This window comes from Callospermophilus lateralis, chromosome 13 (assembly GCF_048772815.1).
Source record: "Callospermophilus lateralis isolate mCalLat2 chromosome 13, mCalLat2.hap1, whole genome shotgun sequence".
NCBI classification, from domain to species: Eukaryota; Metazoa; Chordata; class Mammalia; order Rodentia; family Sciuridae; genus Callospermophilus; species Callospermophilus lateralis.
Window position 1 is genome coordinate 80847048 of NC_135317.1, and position 18407 is coordinate 80865454.

Genomic DNA, 18407 nt, shown 5'->3' on the forward strand with positions numbered 1-18407 from the left:
GCTACCCAAGGACAAGATTCATGGAACATATTATCCTCTTGAAGATTTTTGGAAGAATTTATTCTTATTGATCAGTGAAAGCTAGACATCTATAGTCAATGGTATATTCCTAACTAGAATACCTATATTCAGAACATAATTACTTACATGAACTATATAGATTCTTTCATTACTGATTTTTACATAATCCTTAGAAAACTTCCTCACTTTGTTGCTAGGAGACAGTTTAAAAATCAACCATGAAAAGAGGAGAGGAGAGAAGTTAGAGGGACAGGAAAGAAAAAAAAAGGAATGAGAAAAAAGAAATCAACAGTAGCATTTTATTTATTTATTTATTTATTTTTGGAACTGGGGATTGAACCCAGGGGTGCTCCAATACTCCTTCCCCAGTCCTTTTTATTTTGAGATAGGGTCTCACTAAATTGCTGAGACTGGCCTCAAACTTGGCAATATTCCTATCTCAGGCTTCTGGGTTGCTGGGATTACAGGTGTGGGCTACCATGCCTGCTCAATCGATAGCATCTTCTAGCTTTAAGTTACCTTTCTTACCTTTAGTAAGCACTGTTCCAGATCTTTACCCTCTTTTCTTTGTTAGCTGGAATCAAAACAGTTTGCCTCTCAGACATCCTCTAAATTGGACTGGACTCAGTCCCAAACTTCCCAGATCTTTTCTAGGATTAAATTGTTTTCAGCCTATAATCTGAATTGAAATGAACCCATTACCAAGGGTCATGGAAAAAAGAAGTGAATTGTGTGATTTATTCTGTTTCCTTCTGCCAAGCAGTACTTTTGGACAAGGTGTGTGTGTGTGTTTGTGTTTATGTGTGCATGTATGTGTGTATATATACAGCTTAACACACATGGACAGTTTCATATGGTGTTAGAAATAAATGTCTATGATGTAGACTAGACAATCAGAAAATTATGAGTTGTGTGAGGATTATATTCTTGGAGAGAGAAAAGGTAAACCAACTTTTAATTCTTGAGGTTATGCACAACTCTCAGTTTGCCTAGAGTTCAAGAAAATCATCCAGCCTTTTATACTTGAACATACTCTATGCTTTGTAAAATTCACTGAATGAAACTATTTCCTATTCTTTCTACAAAAAAAACTTGGTATTTAAAAGGAGAACCACATTTTCTATGTCAACATTATGATATATTTCTAAATTATATTTTTATTCTTGTTGGTATAACCCTCAGACTTAATCCTGAAATATCAATTCTTCAAGTCAAATCAGAATTCAATACAGATTAAGTCCAATACTGTTGAGGACACAGAGAACTTTTTACTTTCTCATCACACAAAAGACTGTCCTCTATAATTCAGGCTTAACAGAAAATCACTCTGTCAAAAAGATACTTTTAAAAATACAATTTATACAAGCAATTCAAATTTACTTAAAATTCATAACACTCTATATCTATTAGTTGTTTTTGTATTGGTTTTACTTACTTACTGAATGCGAATACTGATAAAGATTAGCAAAAGGATGCTCTTTAAATTATTTTAAAAATTTCTAATCTAAATTTTGGCTAGATCTACTATCTTTCCATTTTCTAGTATGATCAAATATCTTTTTTTTTTTTCTTTTTTCTTTTTGGTGCTGGGGATTGAACCCATAGCATTGTGCACGCAAGGCAAGCACTCTAACAGCTGGGCTATTCGCCCAGCCTCATGATCAAATAAATATCTTAAAGCCAAATCTCCATTCAGTCACTAACAGAAATATATGAAATGATTATACCAGCAAAATATGAACAATATCATTCTACAACTGCAATTCTGGAAAGCAAATTGAAGTAGCTGGGCAAACTTACTGGAACCAGTTTCCAAAACCATTTGGAAGGAGACTTCAGAGGAAGCAGCAGAAAAAGGGTGAAAGCAAAAGGTAAAGGGAAAATTCATCAGAATTATTTTCAATTAACAAATTATAGTAGAGTTTCTGATAGTGGAGTTCCAAGTTTATAATTCTCAGAACATTTTTTCACATGCTAGTTAATTACTTCAATTAAGAAGATAAAGGTTCCTAATAATAAAGTCTACCACCTTTTTCTCATATAGAAATTCATTTTTGGATACTCAGGATATGCTTGCTGCATATTTTGGGAAAAAAAAGAATTTTATTTCTGAGTTTGGGAATCACATGTCATACTGAAAATAAAAATAAATAAATCTATATCATATAAGGTAAGCAAAACAATTATAGGGCTAGATCTTCAAATCAGCCCCCACAAATAGATAATATTTCCTTAGATTCTTCTTACAGCACTGCAAGAATGACCCTATTGACTTTGTTGCATGTATATTAATCTTACACATGTTAATCTCCCATTTAACAGAAAATTTTTGGCAGTTGCAGTTATAATAGCCTCAAAAAGTATAAGAACAGGATCAAAGAGCAGGAAGCCACTGAAAATGTGTCAAGGTTCCCAATCTTTTGTTGTTTTTAGACTAGAAGAATCCATTGCATAGAAACTAGTAGTAAGAAATTACTGTGGACTATTCCCAATAGCAGGTATGTAAAAGTTTCAGATATAATGGTTTAAGTTACTCCAAATTTCTTATAAAATATTTAATTAGATTTTTTTCACTAATTCAAACTGTTTTGGCCTTTCTTCTACCTCTTCATTGGTCTAAATTGGTAGTAGCATCCTATTAGGGAAAAAAGGAAAACCATATAGATTGGCCAATTGAAGTAAAAATGACCAAAACAAATAAAGTCCTAGAAGAACAAATATTTATTCTATACATGGTTATATACACAGGCTTCAAAAGTTCAAATATATAACACAATTTCCTTGCTGAAGAGCAACTGCATTTCTGAAATGACCAGCAATAATCCCCTTCTTTAGTTCCTAGGAAGGTACTGGTAAAACTGCAACCCTGAGTCCTGTTTTAAGATATAAAAGTAGTTATGAGAAACAAGGGTTTTCAAAAACCACAGGTAATAGGTAAAAACTTTTATTAAGTCTCTGTGTATGGCAGGGACTAATCTGGCAAGTCCAGATTTTTTGTAGCAGTTGTAATGGATCAAGCAAAAAGTAAAAATATATTGATGTTGGAAGTCTGAATTCTCATTGTGGAAGGGAGAGTCAGATATGGAATAGGGGAAAGAAAGAAAAAAGAACTCTGTAAAATTGAACTGGAAAAGTTTAAATATGAGCTCATGATCACATATTTTTAAGTTTATTTCTGAGCTCTCTGCTGAAACAGCCTAGAAGTAATGGCACTCCACTAGCAATGAGAAGCTTAGTGCCCAGATTTTATAGTTTATAAATACTGTTCAGGACTTCTTGGAGAACTGTCTGATTCCAGAGATATGGTAAGGAAGCTACAAAATGTGCTTTAAACATCTTATAAAGCCAGGAAGTTAGGAATGACAAAGGGTATAGGATTCAGTTTGAAGGGGCTCCCACTGGCCAAATATGAGACAATTTAGGCATCAAAAAAAAAAAAAAAATACAGTCGATTCTAAGGCTGAGGCAAGGCAAAACAAGATGGAACATCCTGTAGTGCCAAAAAGTAATGAAGAGTTCAAAAAACAAAAGGATAGGACATACCCAACCTGAAAGATCTCCTAAAGGCAAAACATGGAAATGGTAAGTGACAAAATAAATAATGCAGTACTGTATTATAACTCAAAGTATAAAACAAATATGGATGAGTCCACGCCGATATATATACATAGAAGAAAATAAACATATCAACATAAATCTTCCTTAAGAAGAAATCCAAATGAATATGCAGATAAAACTAATCTCACTCACCATTCAGGGAATGAACTTCTCTCCCCACAGTTGGAACAGATTTAGTGACTCATTTCCAAAGAACAGAGTATCAGAGGGAAAATGGTAACTTTTTAATTTTATTTTTTGTGGTGCTGGGGATTGAATCCAGGGCTTTGTGCATGCTAGGCAAGCACTCTGCCAACTGAGCTATATCCCCAGCTCTGGAAAATGGTAACTTTATAATAGAGAAACTTCACAAACACTACTACCTTAGGGATCAAGATTAACATCAGCAGTGATAAATCATGTAACTATCATGTACTCTCAATATGACTGATATTTGTGATATTCTAAAAAAAAACCCCTGTAACTCCAATCTAATCGTAAAAAATATCAGACATACCCAAATTATGGGACTTTGTACAAAACATGTAACCAATATTTAAAAAGGATATTAATAGGAAAACTGGTGGAATCTAAATAAAGTCTATAGTACAGGCAATACAATGTACCAATGATACTTTTTCAGTGTTGACAAATGAGCCACAATTATGTAAGATGTTAACATTATGGGTAAATAGGTAAAGCTACATCATCTTTGAAAATTCCCTATGAACCTAAAATTATCCCCAAGTAAATTTATTTATAAAATAAAAACACAAAAACAGAAATTGATTTTGACCCATTAAATAAAATAAGAATCCATTAGTTAAAATAACAGATAGGTCAATTCTTGCTTATAAAAGAATACTGACTAATAAATAGAAAAGAAATAAAGGAGATAGAATAAAGGAGGTAAAACTTATTCAGGTAGATATCATCAATGAATGTTAAATCTAGATGAGGGGGGTAACTCTGAAAGGAACAGGGTATTTACAGTATCAAATTATCTCCTCTAAAATAATTTTTACAAGCAGAAAAAAATAACCATGTAGTCAAGGAACAAGACAATATTTTTAACTGATCAAAATTAACATAATTTAAATAATTATGAATGTAATGCACTCCACTATTGTCATATAAGTAAGAAATAAATAAAAAAGAAAAAAATTAACATAATTTAATATAGGCAAATGAATATAATGTGCTTCTGGATACAATACTGCAAGAATTACACAATTTACATAAGTGCTTCAGACTGGAAAGGCGTCCTTAATCTAATTATGAGGAATTATCAGAAAAAAACAAATCAAGGAGTATTCTGTTAAAATGACCTGTATTCTTAAAAAATGTAAAGGCCATGAATGAAAAAGAAAAGCTGAGGAGCTGTTTCAGTCTAAAAAACACTGGAGACATGACAAGTAAATACTAAATTAATAATCTCAGACTGGACTTTGTAATTGAAACAACATATTATGAAGTACCACTGATGAAATGGTAATATAAACTGTAAGTTACATTTAAGTATTATGTTGATATTAAATTACCTATACTGTGGTGATGTAAATAAACAGTTTTGTTCTTAGGAAATATACATTGAACTATTAATAAGTAAAGGGCCATGATACATGCAGGCTTCTTTCAAATGTTCTAGAAAAATTTACATATGTGAATATGTATATGCACACATGTGTGTGGAGAAAGAACAATGAATCTGGGAAAAGAGTTCATCAGTCTTTTTTTTTTTTTTAATTCTTCTTGAAACTTTTTATAAGTCTAAAATTATTTCCAAATAAATGTTCCTAAAAAGTTATGTCTATAACAATTCAAGTCTTTGTGTGGTCTTATGTTCCAATCCACAAGATTATTAATCTATAAAGCTATTGGAAAAATGGTTATATAACACTGTTATGCAAAGATTAAAATCCTGGTGACATTTCTGAATAAAAAAAAAATGTTTAAAAAGCCAAATTCCTTAGTTAACTATACTACACGAGTTGAGAACTAAATAGGGACATATTCTAGATTGGGGTATTATTTTTCCCATAAGAGCAAGAAAATTGTTACACAAGAGAAAAGGTATAAAAAAATAAGTATAAAAAAAGAAAATGCATTAGCCCTGATCAAAGAAGCCCACACAAGGATAGATGTGTAATCACAGAACAAAATCTTAGGAACAGGACTCTATCAAGTACTAAAGTTATAGGTTACAAACCAATGCTTTCCAAGTATGCTCCAAAGAACACTAATTCCACAGGACATTAATTAGTAAGTAGCTCAAATTCCAAAAAGTTCCACTGTTAGGTAACAGAGCAAGATTTCTTTCTCTAGTTTATTCTGTGACATTGTTTTCCTTCATAATAATAACCTGTATATGCAGTAGGACTATGTGAAATTAACACTTATTTTCACAAAGATTTTAATAATGGAAAAAAAGGTAAAACTTATTTGAAATATGAAGGTTTAAATGCTGTATATGTGCTAACATAAAAATGTGCACTAATCCAAATATTTAAAAATGAATAACAGTCTTGTTATTTGTTTACTCACTCACTTATTCAACAAGTATATTAATATGTATATTATATGGTTAATATGTACAACTGCATGGGGTTAAGTGCTATGAAAAAGTCAAAACAATGTAATACAAGTAGTATCTAGATTGCATAGTTTTTCTTAAAGCTTATTCAATCTGGTTGTTTGAAATACAAATGCCATTTTTTTTCCACAGAGATAATGTTTACTTGGTCCTACCTATATCAGCACATAAAATTCTCATTAGTTTTTAATGTATGTATAATAGATCAGAAGTTAACTATTATATATAATAAATAAGATTTCTATGGAAAAATTTCATTAGTGTTAAAATTTAGAATGACACCGCCTTAGCCAGGAACAAAATTTTAGACTTATAAAAAGTTTCAAGAAGAATTAAAAAAATTAATTCTTAGCTAGGAACAAAATTGAGGGGCAGAATTCTATACAACTCCAAGACAAAGGTTTGAACTCCTACTTTATGAAAAAAAGAAGGGAGGGAAACTAATGGTTAAAGACTTGGGGATTTGAGAAGAAAGAGACAGGGATAGAAGTTGAACAAAGGCAGGAAAATGAAATATGTAATCTAGAGGAAAAAAGAAGAACTCCTTTAGGGGAAAGGACTTCAACAAAGTTAACATGAAGAAGGCAGAGAGCACATTTTCAGAAAATAGTCAGTAAGTTAGATGGGTTAAATCACTGTGATCCCAAAACATTATATTAAAAATTTAGGTGGTGCTCCACTAAATTTTTCTATTGAATTTGGTAACAGATAAAAGTTTCCTTTCCTTTGTTTTCTCTTTAGGTCGGTACCAATGACCAATAAGAAAAGCTCAAATGAATAAAAGGACTGTAATGAGAAGACCTAAATAATTCAAATAGAAAACAGAGCCTCTGAATATTTACAATTTCTTATATCTCAGTTCTAGTATTATACATGTTTAAAGCACACTTATTACAGTATAAGTATACTTGAAAATGCTGTGCACAAAAAACAATTCAGTTTTCAAACAAGAATATTTTAGAAGTTTATTTGAGAATTTTTAAATAATGAATCTATGCTAATGATTGATTCTTTACAGAAAAAATCATATTGCTCAACTTGAAATTCCAGGAATATTGTTTTGAAGGTTAATCTCACAGCAAATCATTACAAAGGTTAATACATTTAAAATTGTTCTCTTGTTATTTTTGCCAGAAGAACCTCAAAAATTAGGAACTAGTCATCAACAATTTTTTCACAGACACTATCCAGTTAAACTTCATTACATGAATCTACTGGCATGGCTTCCTAAGGTATATTTAACAGTATTAAAAATACTTAATAACATTACTATTAATAATTCCTAAAACAGCACATATGTCAACAAACACACCAAAGACGTAATACAAGGTATCACACAAAACACTTTTTTTATTGAAATTATACCTTTTGACCTCCAGGAGTTTCAACTGTGTGATGTTCTTTCAGTTTTTGTTCTTGTTCCATTATGTCTTTCAAATGTTCATTTACCTTAATATAAAAACAGTAATTTGAATTTATATTCAAACATAACAATAATATAACATGTACCTTACAATGCCTATGGTCGGATTCCTAGTGTCAAATATGAGTACCATTCAAATGAAGAAAATTTCATTTTCACAACCATAAAAAAAAAATCTTACAGGTGGTTTTATTTGATATTCTGAAATTTATTAATTAATCTGTCAAATACTTTGTTGAGCAAGTACTAATGCTAGAAACTAGAAAGAAAAGGTAATTGAAAATGTTGATTTTAATGCTTAAGTTGCTTACATTTTTAAAACAAAAAGTTTACAATCTGTTTTACAACTGGGAAATGAATATTATATTATGATCATTAAAATTAAATGTTTTTATTATCAATAGAAAACATTATGAATCGAGTTCTTAAGCTGTGATTTTACAAACATGTCCTTCATAGGGTCATGGGTAAGTTTCAGTGCAGTCATAAAGCCAAGTTAAAACACAAACTTTTGCATTTAAGAACTTTCTGGGGAGAAGGCCTCATTTTACACATCAAATTACTAAAGTAGCCCATAATCCTAAAACATTAAGCTATAGTATGTCTAGTGAATAAATTATTTCTTGAAGGGACTTTAGATAATTCTGGATTTCCAATTAATGATTTTTAAGGTCACTTTGGTAGCAATATATAAAACTTTAAAAACAGCACACTAGAAAATATTAATGACATTGGCTACCAAACTTTCAGTCCCCACTTTGTTTCTGGTTCCTGGGAACTGTCTTTTCTTTCTTTGAACTCAGCTCTGTATCAGAAAATTTTTCTAATTAATTTTAACAATCATATCTAGGTGGAACAGTCTGACATGGTGCCAAAATCACTAATATTTTCTGCTTTGATAATGTATGTGTATAAGGCAGCTTTATAGCTCCCATGCATCTTTAAGCATTTTGGACTATTAACCAATGAAGGGAGAAGAAGACAGGACTAAAAGCTGACAAGGTTTATTATTATTATTATTTTAAGTTAAAAAAGAAATGCTTTATAATTCACTGACAAGTAGTTATAATTAATCTGTCAGTTTGTAGATTATCTTCATTATTTTTAATTTTTTTTTATCCAATTCTGTCCAAAAAGCAAACCAGTCACAAATTGACATTTTAAACCACTACTCATGTATTTATTTATTTTCACATACAATAGATAATTCTAAATGTTGGTTATATGCCAGACACTGTACTAACTGGTTAGGGATAAAATAGAATACAAAGCTAAATTGGTCCTTATCCTCATAAAGCAAGGAAGGCAGGGTCAAAAAAAAAAAAAAAAGAAGAAGAAAGGTAATAAATGCTATAAATGAACAAAAAGTAAGCAGAAAATAACAGAAGCAGGAAAACCTATTTTAGAAAAGGTGGTTGCATCAGAGAAGGCCTCTGCTGTGGTTAAAAGGTCCACCAACAAATTCTTATGCTGAAAATTAACACTTAGTGTGGTAGTAGTAAAAAGTGGAACCTTCTGAGAAGAGATTAAGTCATAAGGCCTTACCCTCATAAACTGGATTAGAGCCTTTATAAAAGAGGTTGAAGGAAGAATCCTGTCCCTTTTAAGAAGCCACTACCTCATGGGACACTGAATTTCCTGGAATCTTGATCTTGGATTTCCCAACTCCCAGAATTATAAGAAGTTAATTTCTGCAGTTTGTAAATTGCCCAATCTAAAGTATTTTGTTAGAGCAGCCAGAACAGACTAAGCCTCCTCAAAGGATAACTTCGAGTTAAGACCTAAAGAGGAAAAGCTACTGAGCTACAAAACAGTAGAAGAAAGAGTATTCTATATAGAGAATAAGAAACACAAGCAAAGGCCCTGTGGTTGGAAAAATACTTGGTGTGTCTGAATAACTGAATGAAGAAAAATATGACTAGAATGTAGTGAACTCAAAGGGCTTACAAGATGAGATTGAAAGAGAGGTAGGACTGAGTAATATAAACTTCCAAATTATGTGTCCCTTTGCATGATTTAATGACTTAACATAATCTTATCTTCTGTGATTTTGCTGTTTTATTTTTAAGTTTAAATTCATTTTAGTCACTTGTGCTGATAATTATTTTAGCCCTAAATACTCCTAGTTTTCTACAACAAATTTCTTTTATACTCGTGCACAAGTTATGGGGGTGGGGGGGATTAAATTAGGCTGAGACAAAAATAAGATCAGAAGGAGATATACCAAATTTGAGAGGCAAGGGTATAGTCATAATGGGAATAAATAATGAAGTAAGGGCTGGTAGACTAGAACAAGGAAAAAATATACACTGAGATTCGGGTTGAATCAAGTGGTTTTAAACTTAATTGAAAAACTGAATAGGGTTGATACAACTGCATAAAATGGTGAACATTCTTAATTGACTTCCTTCTTTGTGTAGATTTCTAAAGTTCTCAAGTGTCTAGCTTAATTTTGTAAGCTTAAATCACCTTTTACTTAATGTTTATTAAATAACATCTCTTTGCCAAACACTGTCTACTCTAGGCCCTTGAACTAAAAAGAAAAAAAAATGGTCATAGTATCTATCCTCAAGTAAAATATTCAAGTAAGAAAGATGGATTTTAAAAAATTAAATGACTCGGCAAAGTAACTAGTAACTCTGTAAAGTGCTATGTAAGGAAGAGAAAGAGTGTTAGAATAGAAAATAAGAGTTGACAGGTGCCTACTTTAATAGGGTTGTGAGGAAAAAGGTGCTATCCAAGCCAAGAAATGATGGAGCAGCAGCACCAACCTGTGCAGAAAGGTTGGGAGATAAGGTGCCCATGAACAGCAAGCATCATGGTCCAGGGGTTACAAAGACTATACAACTGGAATGAAGTGAGGGGATGAGAAAGAGGAACAGTAGCCATGCCTGCTTCAGAGACAGCAATTATTATAAAGTCTGAACAGAAAACACAAAGCAGGGCTTGGTAGATTAGTGGTCAGCACATCCTTAGCATGTGCAAAGCCCTAGGTTCACTCTCAGTAGCCTTTCCCCGGAAAAGAGATATAAAGCAATTGTTGGAGGTACTGGCCAACAACCAAAAGCAAACAGAAACAATAAAGAATTCAGTTTTAGAAAAAAAGGGAAACACTGAATAAAATCCATGTTTATACTGCCCTCTCAACAATTCATAACAGCACAGAGTAGCAGAAACTCAATCAGAAAACTGTAGCCTTGTTGGCTTGAACAACCATGGAAAAGGTGCGATGGTGCATGCCTGTAATCCCAGTGGCTCAGAAGGCTGAGGCAGGAGGATATTGAGTTCAAAGCCAGCCTCAGCAAAAGCAAAGCACTAAGCAACTCAGTGAGACCTTGACTCTAAATAAAATACAAAATAGGGCTGTGAATGTGGTTCAGTAGTCCAGTGCCCCTGAGTTCAATCTCCAGTAACCAAAAAAAAAAAAAAAAAAAAAATCAAGAAAGAGCCACACATGGTGGCACACGCTTGTAATCCCAGTTACTTGGGAGGCTGAGGCAGGAGAATCACAAGTTCAAAGCCAGTCTCAGCAAGTCACTGAGGCCCTAAGCAACTTGGCGAGACCCTGACTCAAAATAAAACATGCAAAAAAGGGCAGGGAATGTGGCTCAGTGGTTAACCGTCCCCCTGGGTTCGATCCCTGGTACAAAACAAAAAATAGAAAAAAGAATCAAGAAAGGAAGAAAAACTGGTATTATCAGAGTGGCTGTATAGAAAGTAAGAATATCCTGGGGAAAGATGACACTATTAATGGGGAGATCCAAAACTGGCATATAAACTAACTTAAAAATCTTGGCTGCGACTATACACATATAGGAAAGACTCCAAGGAGCTCAGGAAGAAAAAAACTGCTGGGTGGAAGAAGGAGCCACTGCTGGGAAATGGTTTGGTGTTCAATTCTCCCCAAGCTGAGGAGGCCCTAGTATACACCTTGGGTTTTCCACCAGAACTTCAAAAGGGTGGCTTATGTTTAAGTTAAGGACAGAGCATTTGTCAGCATGGAAAACTCAGTTGATCAATGTAAGAACAATTTAGGATAACAACGGGGGTGGAATAGAGAAAAAAAGGAGGTTAATGAATGAATAAGCAACTCTTAAGAGGTCCTGATATTGGAAGAAATGAGGGTTGTATCTGGATAGGGGAGTTTTGTTTAGTAGAATGGGAAACGAGAGCAAGATTATAGTCCTGGAAGAATGATCCAAGGAAGTGAGAATGAGATGAAATAGGAGAGTAAAGGAATAACAGGGAGGTCTGTGGAAAAGCAACATTAGTAATCACCTAGAGCATCTTAGAAACCTAGACTCTCCAGCTCCACCCCAGACCCACTGAATCAGAGCCTGTATTTTTACAAGTGCACAGGTGATTCTTATGCACATTAAACTGGGAGATCTGAAGAGAAACAATGATCCTGGCAAAGGGAAGAAGGGGAGTTTTAAAGCAACAAGTAGTGGGAAGTCCCTTTGACAGAAAGAGGGAAACTTTCTCTAATCTAACAGTAGAGGCGGGAAAAGGGAAATAATGAATACGGATGCAGAAAGGTTCAGAGACTTGGTTGTAAGAAGAGATAATTCCCATTGAGTGGCTTCCCATCTCTGGTCTCAAAAATGGATGATGTAAGTAAGGAAGCTAAGCTGACAGCAGTAGATAAACTGACAGTAACAGGGAAAAGGTTCCAGAAAGTCTGAGTATTAGAGAAAGCATTCTTTCTCTAAAGCTGAGGAATGGAGAAAAATATCACTCAAGATGAATAAATAAGAGAATTTCAGGGGCAGAATATTAAGTGGGTCTTCTATATTGATACAGATATTATGGATAATGATGATAGATATGATCATTTTAAAATTAAGCTTCTTATGACAAACCACATATAAACATTCAGGGAAGGACACCAGAATATAAAACTTATTTTTAAATCTGTTCAGTGTTTGTCCACAAATCAGGCTTAAATTTCTCTATGGTGATAGTTGTAAATAAAAAGTAGATCAAGAGGAATTAACTATTCAAAGTGACAAAGGGAGTGATAAATTGATGACTTAAACATCTTCAATGCACAACTACAGGTCCATAAAAAATTCCAAGAAAAAGAATCCACAATCAATATGATTCTGTGCAACTTGATAACCTATCCCCCTAATCAGACATGTATGAAAATTATTTAATTCCAGTATTCCTACTGAATACTCACTGTGTATATTTTCCATCCTGAATTGTCTGAATTTTGTAATAATGTCTTATGAACTAGATTAATCTTAAATGCAGTTATAGATACTGCTGAATATTAAAACATCTATTTTTATCATTTTAGCTTTGTAATTTTTTTTTTAAGTAAACTGCACATCTTCAGCTTTCACTTTGATTTAAAACAAAAAGTAATGGAATGGGAATGTATAATTTAAGATTTCACTATTTCTGGTTATTAGACTAATTGTTACTCAAACAAATATAATCCTACCTTATTTATCCAGTACATAACAGCATCTTCAATATCATAGGGTAGATCTGTGGCTTGAAAAAATGCTGAATACTGTTGAGCACATGCAATTACTTTTTCTACACTGACCATTTCTACAGTATAAGCCATCATTAAGGTATCTATCATGGCCAAATGTGCACTCTGTAAACACAAAAGAACAAATAGTTTAAAAATTATACTAAAAATTTGTTTACATTTTAAACTATCAATATGTCCTAACAAATGACATGTAAAACTAAAGACTACAGAAACCTGGCCTTAAAAAGAAAGCATAAATCATTCATGCTAAAGATAAGTTAACTGAACCAAATTAATTTACTACAGAAATACTTACTGAGGATTTACGTTAAGATATTCATTATCTTCTGTTCAAAAGATGCTTTTATTCCTCTTCCTTCCCTCCCCCAGTACTAGGGATTGAACCCTAGGGTCCTCTACCATTGAGCTATATTGCCAGTTTTTTTTTTTTTATTTTTTGAGACAGGGTCTCACTAATTTTTTCCATCCATTTCCTTATACATCATTTACAAAACAATTGTAGAGTCACCTTTGATACCTTTTCTCATTTTTCAGATCCACATAGTAGAAATGTAGACTCTACTTCTAAAATGTTTCCCAAATCTCCTTCTTATTCTGATTGCTACACTTCCAATTCAGACTATAAATATTTCTCACACCTAAACGAGGAAAAAAAATCTTTAATAGATTGTCCTGTCTCCAATTTCCTAATCATCTAAATCATCCAGAACAGGACTTCAGGTTTTTCCTCTGGCTTTTCTTTTTTCCTTGCTTTTTTTCCAGACACTACAAAAGTAAATAAAGTGGACAGTGCCCCTCTTCCAGTTCAACTCCCCCAGCAATATCTTCACTTTGATATGTATTTTTACAAAAACCTTAATGTCAAATAGGTATAACATTTCCATTGTTTCCAATCTTTGACATTACAAACAATGCTACAACATTATTTTTCCAGGAATAATTGTAGTTAAAGTGCTACTGGGTCCAAGGGTAACCATATTTAAAGTTTTGATAACTGCTAATCAGCTCTCTAGAAAGGTTATACCAACTTTACCACCAAGAATGTTACCAGTATGCCTGTTTCTCCACATATTTGCCAACATTAGATATTATTCACTTTTTTACTTGTATCTCTTATAAAAGGTTAAAAGATTCCGCTTTTTTTTTTTGCAATTCTCTGATTATTACTGAGCATCATTCTATGTGGTTAGCAACCATTTGTTATTTCTTCTTTGGAAAACTGCATGCTCATATTTTTTTGCTTATTCGTTCCTTTGGAATGTTTATCTTTGTTAATGGATTTTTAAGAATTCATCATATACTAGGCACATTAACACTGCCGTTCAAGTAGCAAATATTTTTTTTCTAGCTTTTCTTGGTAATATCTGTCAACCTCAATGTTTTCCTTTATGTCTTTGAAGTTTATACCATGTTTACAAAGGTGTACTTCATCCTGAGAATATAGAATATTTAGGAGAAAGCAAATGCTTTGTCTGAAGCAAAAAAACTTCATACCGGCAATCATAAAACCAATGGTAATTCCTACTTACAAAGTACTTTATCTGTATGTTTCTATTACTTTAAAACCAAATGGAATTTATTTTTGAAGATATTATAAAGTAGGAATTAGATGCTTTTTCAAATCAGAGACTGCATCATATCATCAGTACATAAAGTCTACCCATTTTCTACCTAATAGTCTAAACTCCTTAACAGAGGTAAAGCTCTTATGAGCTCATTTATATTTGTCAGTCTAACCTGATTTATCAGTTTCCTTCCCCATCTATTCAAAACAGTCACATAAGACTGCTGTTACCAGTTTTCAAATTTTTGTGTTCTGACTTCTTGCTGCCCTCCATACAATACAGACTAAGTGATGTCACTGGTTTGAATATTACTTCCATTGTGAAGCTCTTCCTGTTCCCTTTCCAATCAAAATGTCTCTTCTTAAAAACAAAATAAACAAAATAAAAGTATAGATACAGATTATTACTGAATATTGTCTATGCTTGCATGAGATTCTGAAGTAAGGCATGGGCTGTGGTATTTTTAAACAACTCATCTGATAATGCTAATGAGCAAGTAGGGATGGAACCAACTAATTTATCTCATCTGTGTATAGTCACCTGAATATGACTCTAATACTCTAGGTTGACAGTAAGTCTCCTGAGGGCAAGGACATTGTCTTGTTATATTCTTATTCCCTACATTTAACAAAGTGCCTGGCAACTAGCAGAGGCGGAAGGGAAGAGAAAGGGAAGAAGTAAGCTTATTGGCTACTATAAACTGAAGAACTGGCTTTACTCTGGAGTTTGAAGAAATGAATTCTGACTGTATAAGGAGGTAGTGGGTGTAGTCTCTGAAAAACTTAGCAATATGTATAAGAAAGCAGATGCTTTGTCTGAAGCAAAAAACTTCATACCGGCAATCATAAAACTATTGGTAACTCCTACTTACAAAATAATTTATGTGCCAGATGGCGTGTGACATATTTTATTACTGTATTACCTCTTTCACTTCAAATATTTTTTGAACTAAGACTGATAAGAATAGACAAAATACGCTTTTTATGATCCTCAGAACTCTCAGAAGGAAGTATTGCATTTCAGCTGGGCATGGTAGTACATGCCTGTAGTTCCAGCTACTCAGAAGGCTGAGGCTAAGGATCCCTTGAACTCAAGAGTTCTAAACCAGCCTGGACAATGCAGCCAGACCCAGATGCTTAAAAAAAGAAAAAAAAAAAAAAAAACAAAAAAACACATTTTATACACGAGGAATCTGAAGTTTAAAAATTTAAATAGTTTGTCCAAACCTACGTGCTCTATTTTAATCATGCAGTTAGCAAGAGCTAACTCATTTATTTGCAAAGAAAAAAATATTTTTGAGAAATAATAAACACACATAATAAGTAAGCAACAAAATTAAACACTAATAACTATTTCAAATTAAAATAATATCTTCACATTCTACCTCCTCCATGAAATCTTTTCCAGACTGCAAATCAACATTTGAAAACATTAAAAAGCAAAATGTGGGCTGGAGATATAGCTCAGTTGGTAGAGTGCTTGCCTTACACGCACAAGGCCCTGGGTTCAATCCTTAGCACCACCAAAAAAAAAAAAAAAAAAAAAAAAACCCAAAAAAACATGTTTTTGAGCAAAGACATCGAAAAACATCAAGAGTCATAAAAAAAACTCATATACTCTTAGGATTCATCTTAGCAATTTGTTCTTAACAGATATATGAAAGGGGGAAAATAGCTATATAAATGAAAATGATCATTATGATATTTTACAACAAAAATAATGTAAACATTCAACCATAATGAGTAATTTATGATCTATTTAGCTATTTTATAATAGGTGAATATATACATAATATAATATTGATTGGAAAAAAGAGATATTATGATGATGTTGTATGTACATATATAGGTATAAATACATGGGAAGCAGGAAGGAAAAAGGAATGAATAAAAGTAAAACTTACAAAATAATTTTTTAGCATGTAAAATATAGACATATAATCTAAAATTTATTTCAAAAATTAGGATAGGATAATAAATACTAAATATAATTAATAACATTTTTAGAACGAACCTCATTTTGCTGATAAATAATCTTTGTAAATTAAAAAATTAATTTTATTATATAATTATTTCCATATGATATTCACTCACTTTAAGATCACTCACATTTTTTTTTAAACACATGTGCTAAAGCAACTGTTTTTTTTTTGTTTTTTTTTTTTTGAGAGAGAGAGAATTTTTTTAATATTTATTTTTTAGTTTTTTGCGGACACAACATCTTTGTTTGTATGTGGTGCTGAGGATAGAACCTGGGCCGCACGCGTGCCAGGCAAGCGCGCTACCGCTTGAGCCACATCCCCAGCCCCAAGATCACTCACATTTTATTATGTTTTTCAATACTTAATATACAAGATGGTGGTGAATTGAAAATTATGTATAAGAGAAAGTATATACATAATGGATCTAGAAAAGATCAATATTTTAAAAAATTCAAGGCCAAAATCATTTTGGAGCTATTGACTATAATACACATTTACTTTCTTACTAAAGCAAAGTATTAAGATCAGAATAATAATACCCAACACTGAGTATTATATGCCATGTACTGTGTTCAGCATCTTACTGCTGTCATATACTATTTTCACTATATAAAGTTTTCAACATGTTTTCAGTATTTGTATTAAACTTATTGAATACAAAATAATCCTGAGAGATAAACACTATTTTACTGATGTGGACAGTGTGTAACCAGCTTCAAAGGTTAAACAACTAGGAGGAAATGGGATTCAAACTTAGAAGTCTGGATTCAGAACCCATATCATCTCACATCACACTTGCAAAATTAATCGAAACATCCTATACCATCACTATCTATACCACAGTAGGTGGCAACAGCAGCAATGACAGAAGCAACAGTGTATTTTCAGGCCACCAGGTGGCAGAGCAGAACATAACATCTAAAAGCAGCAGTTCAAAGATGGGTTACTGAAGAAAAAGGGAAAGAATGATGGGTTCCAGGACGGAAGGACGAAAGGAAGGATGGATCAGTAAGTAGAATGCCATTAAACTAAAAAGCTTCTGCACAGCAAAGGAAACAATTAAGTGTGTGAAGAGAGAGACTACAGAATGGGAGAAAATCCTGGCTATCTACTCCTTTATATATTCAGAATATATAAAGAACTAAAAACATTTAACTTCAGAAAAACAACCCAATTGATAAATGGCCAAAAGAACCAAATAGAAACTTCTCAAAAGAAAAAACACTAATGGTCAACAAATAGATGAAAAAAATGTTTGGTATGTGTTAAATTTTCTATTCTCATACCAACTGTGGAATAATATATCTCTCTTTTTTAACTTGTTTATTTATTTTTATTTGAGCTTTACAGTTTTATATATAGTAGCAATTAGGGAAATGCAAATTAAAACTACACTAAGATTTCATCTCACTCCAGTCAGAATGGCAATGACCAAGAATACAAACAACAATAAATACTGACAAGATTGTAGGGGAAAAGTATACTTGTATATTGTTGGTGGGACTGCAGACCAGTACAACTACTCTAGAAAGCAGTATGGAGATTCCTCAAAAAATTAAGAATATAACCATATGACCTAGCTATCCCACTCCTTGGTATTTTCCCAAAAGATCTAAAATTGGCATACTAGAGCACTACAGCCACCTCAGTGTTTACAGCAGCACAATTCAAAATAGCTAAATTATGGAATCAACCCAGATACCCGTCAATAAATG

General features: G+C 32.6%; 1 protein-coding gene across 5 annotated transcripts in view; it reads right to left on the bottom strand.

Annotated features, from left to right (window-relative positions):
- Camsap2 (calmodulin regulated spectrin associated protein family member 2) overlaps positions 1-18407 on the bottom strand; it is a 93176-nt gene that overhangs the window by 29833 nt on the left and 44936 nt on the right. For all 5 annotated transcript variants that reach the window (XM_076832110.1, XM_076832109.1, XM_076832108.1 and 2 more), the window contains exons 3-4: positions 13087-13248; positions 7577-7660 (exon numbers count right to left, since the gene is read on the bottom strand). In XM_076832110.1, the coding sequence (XP_076688225.1) occupies positions 7577-7660; positions 13087-13248 (246 nt within the window). The remainder of the gene's footprint in view (positions 1-7576; positions 7661-13086; positions 13249-18407) is intronic.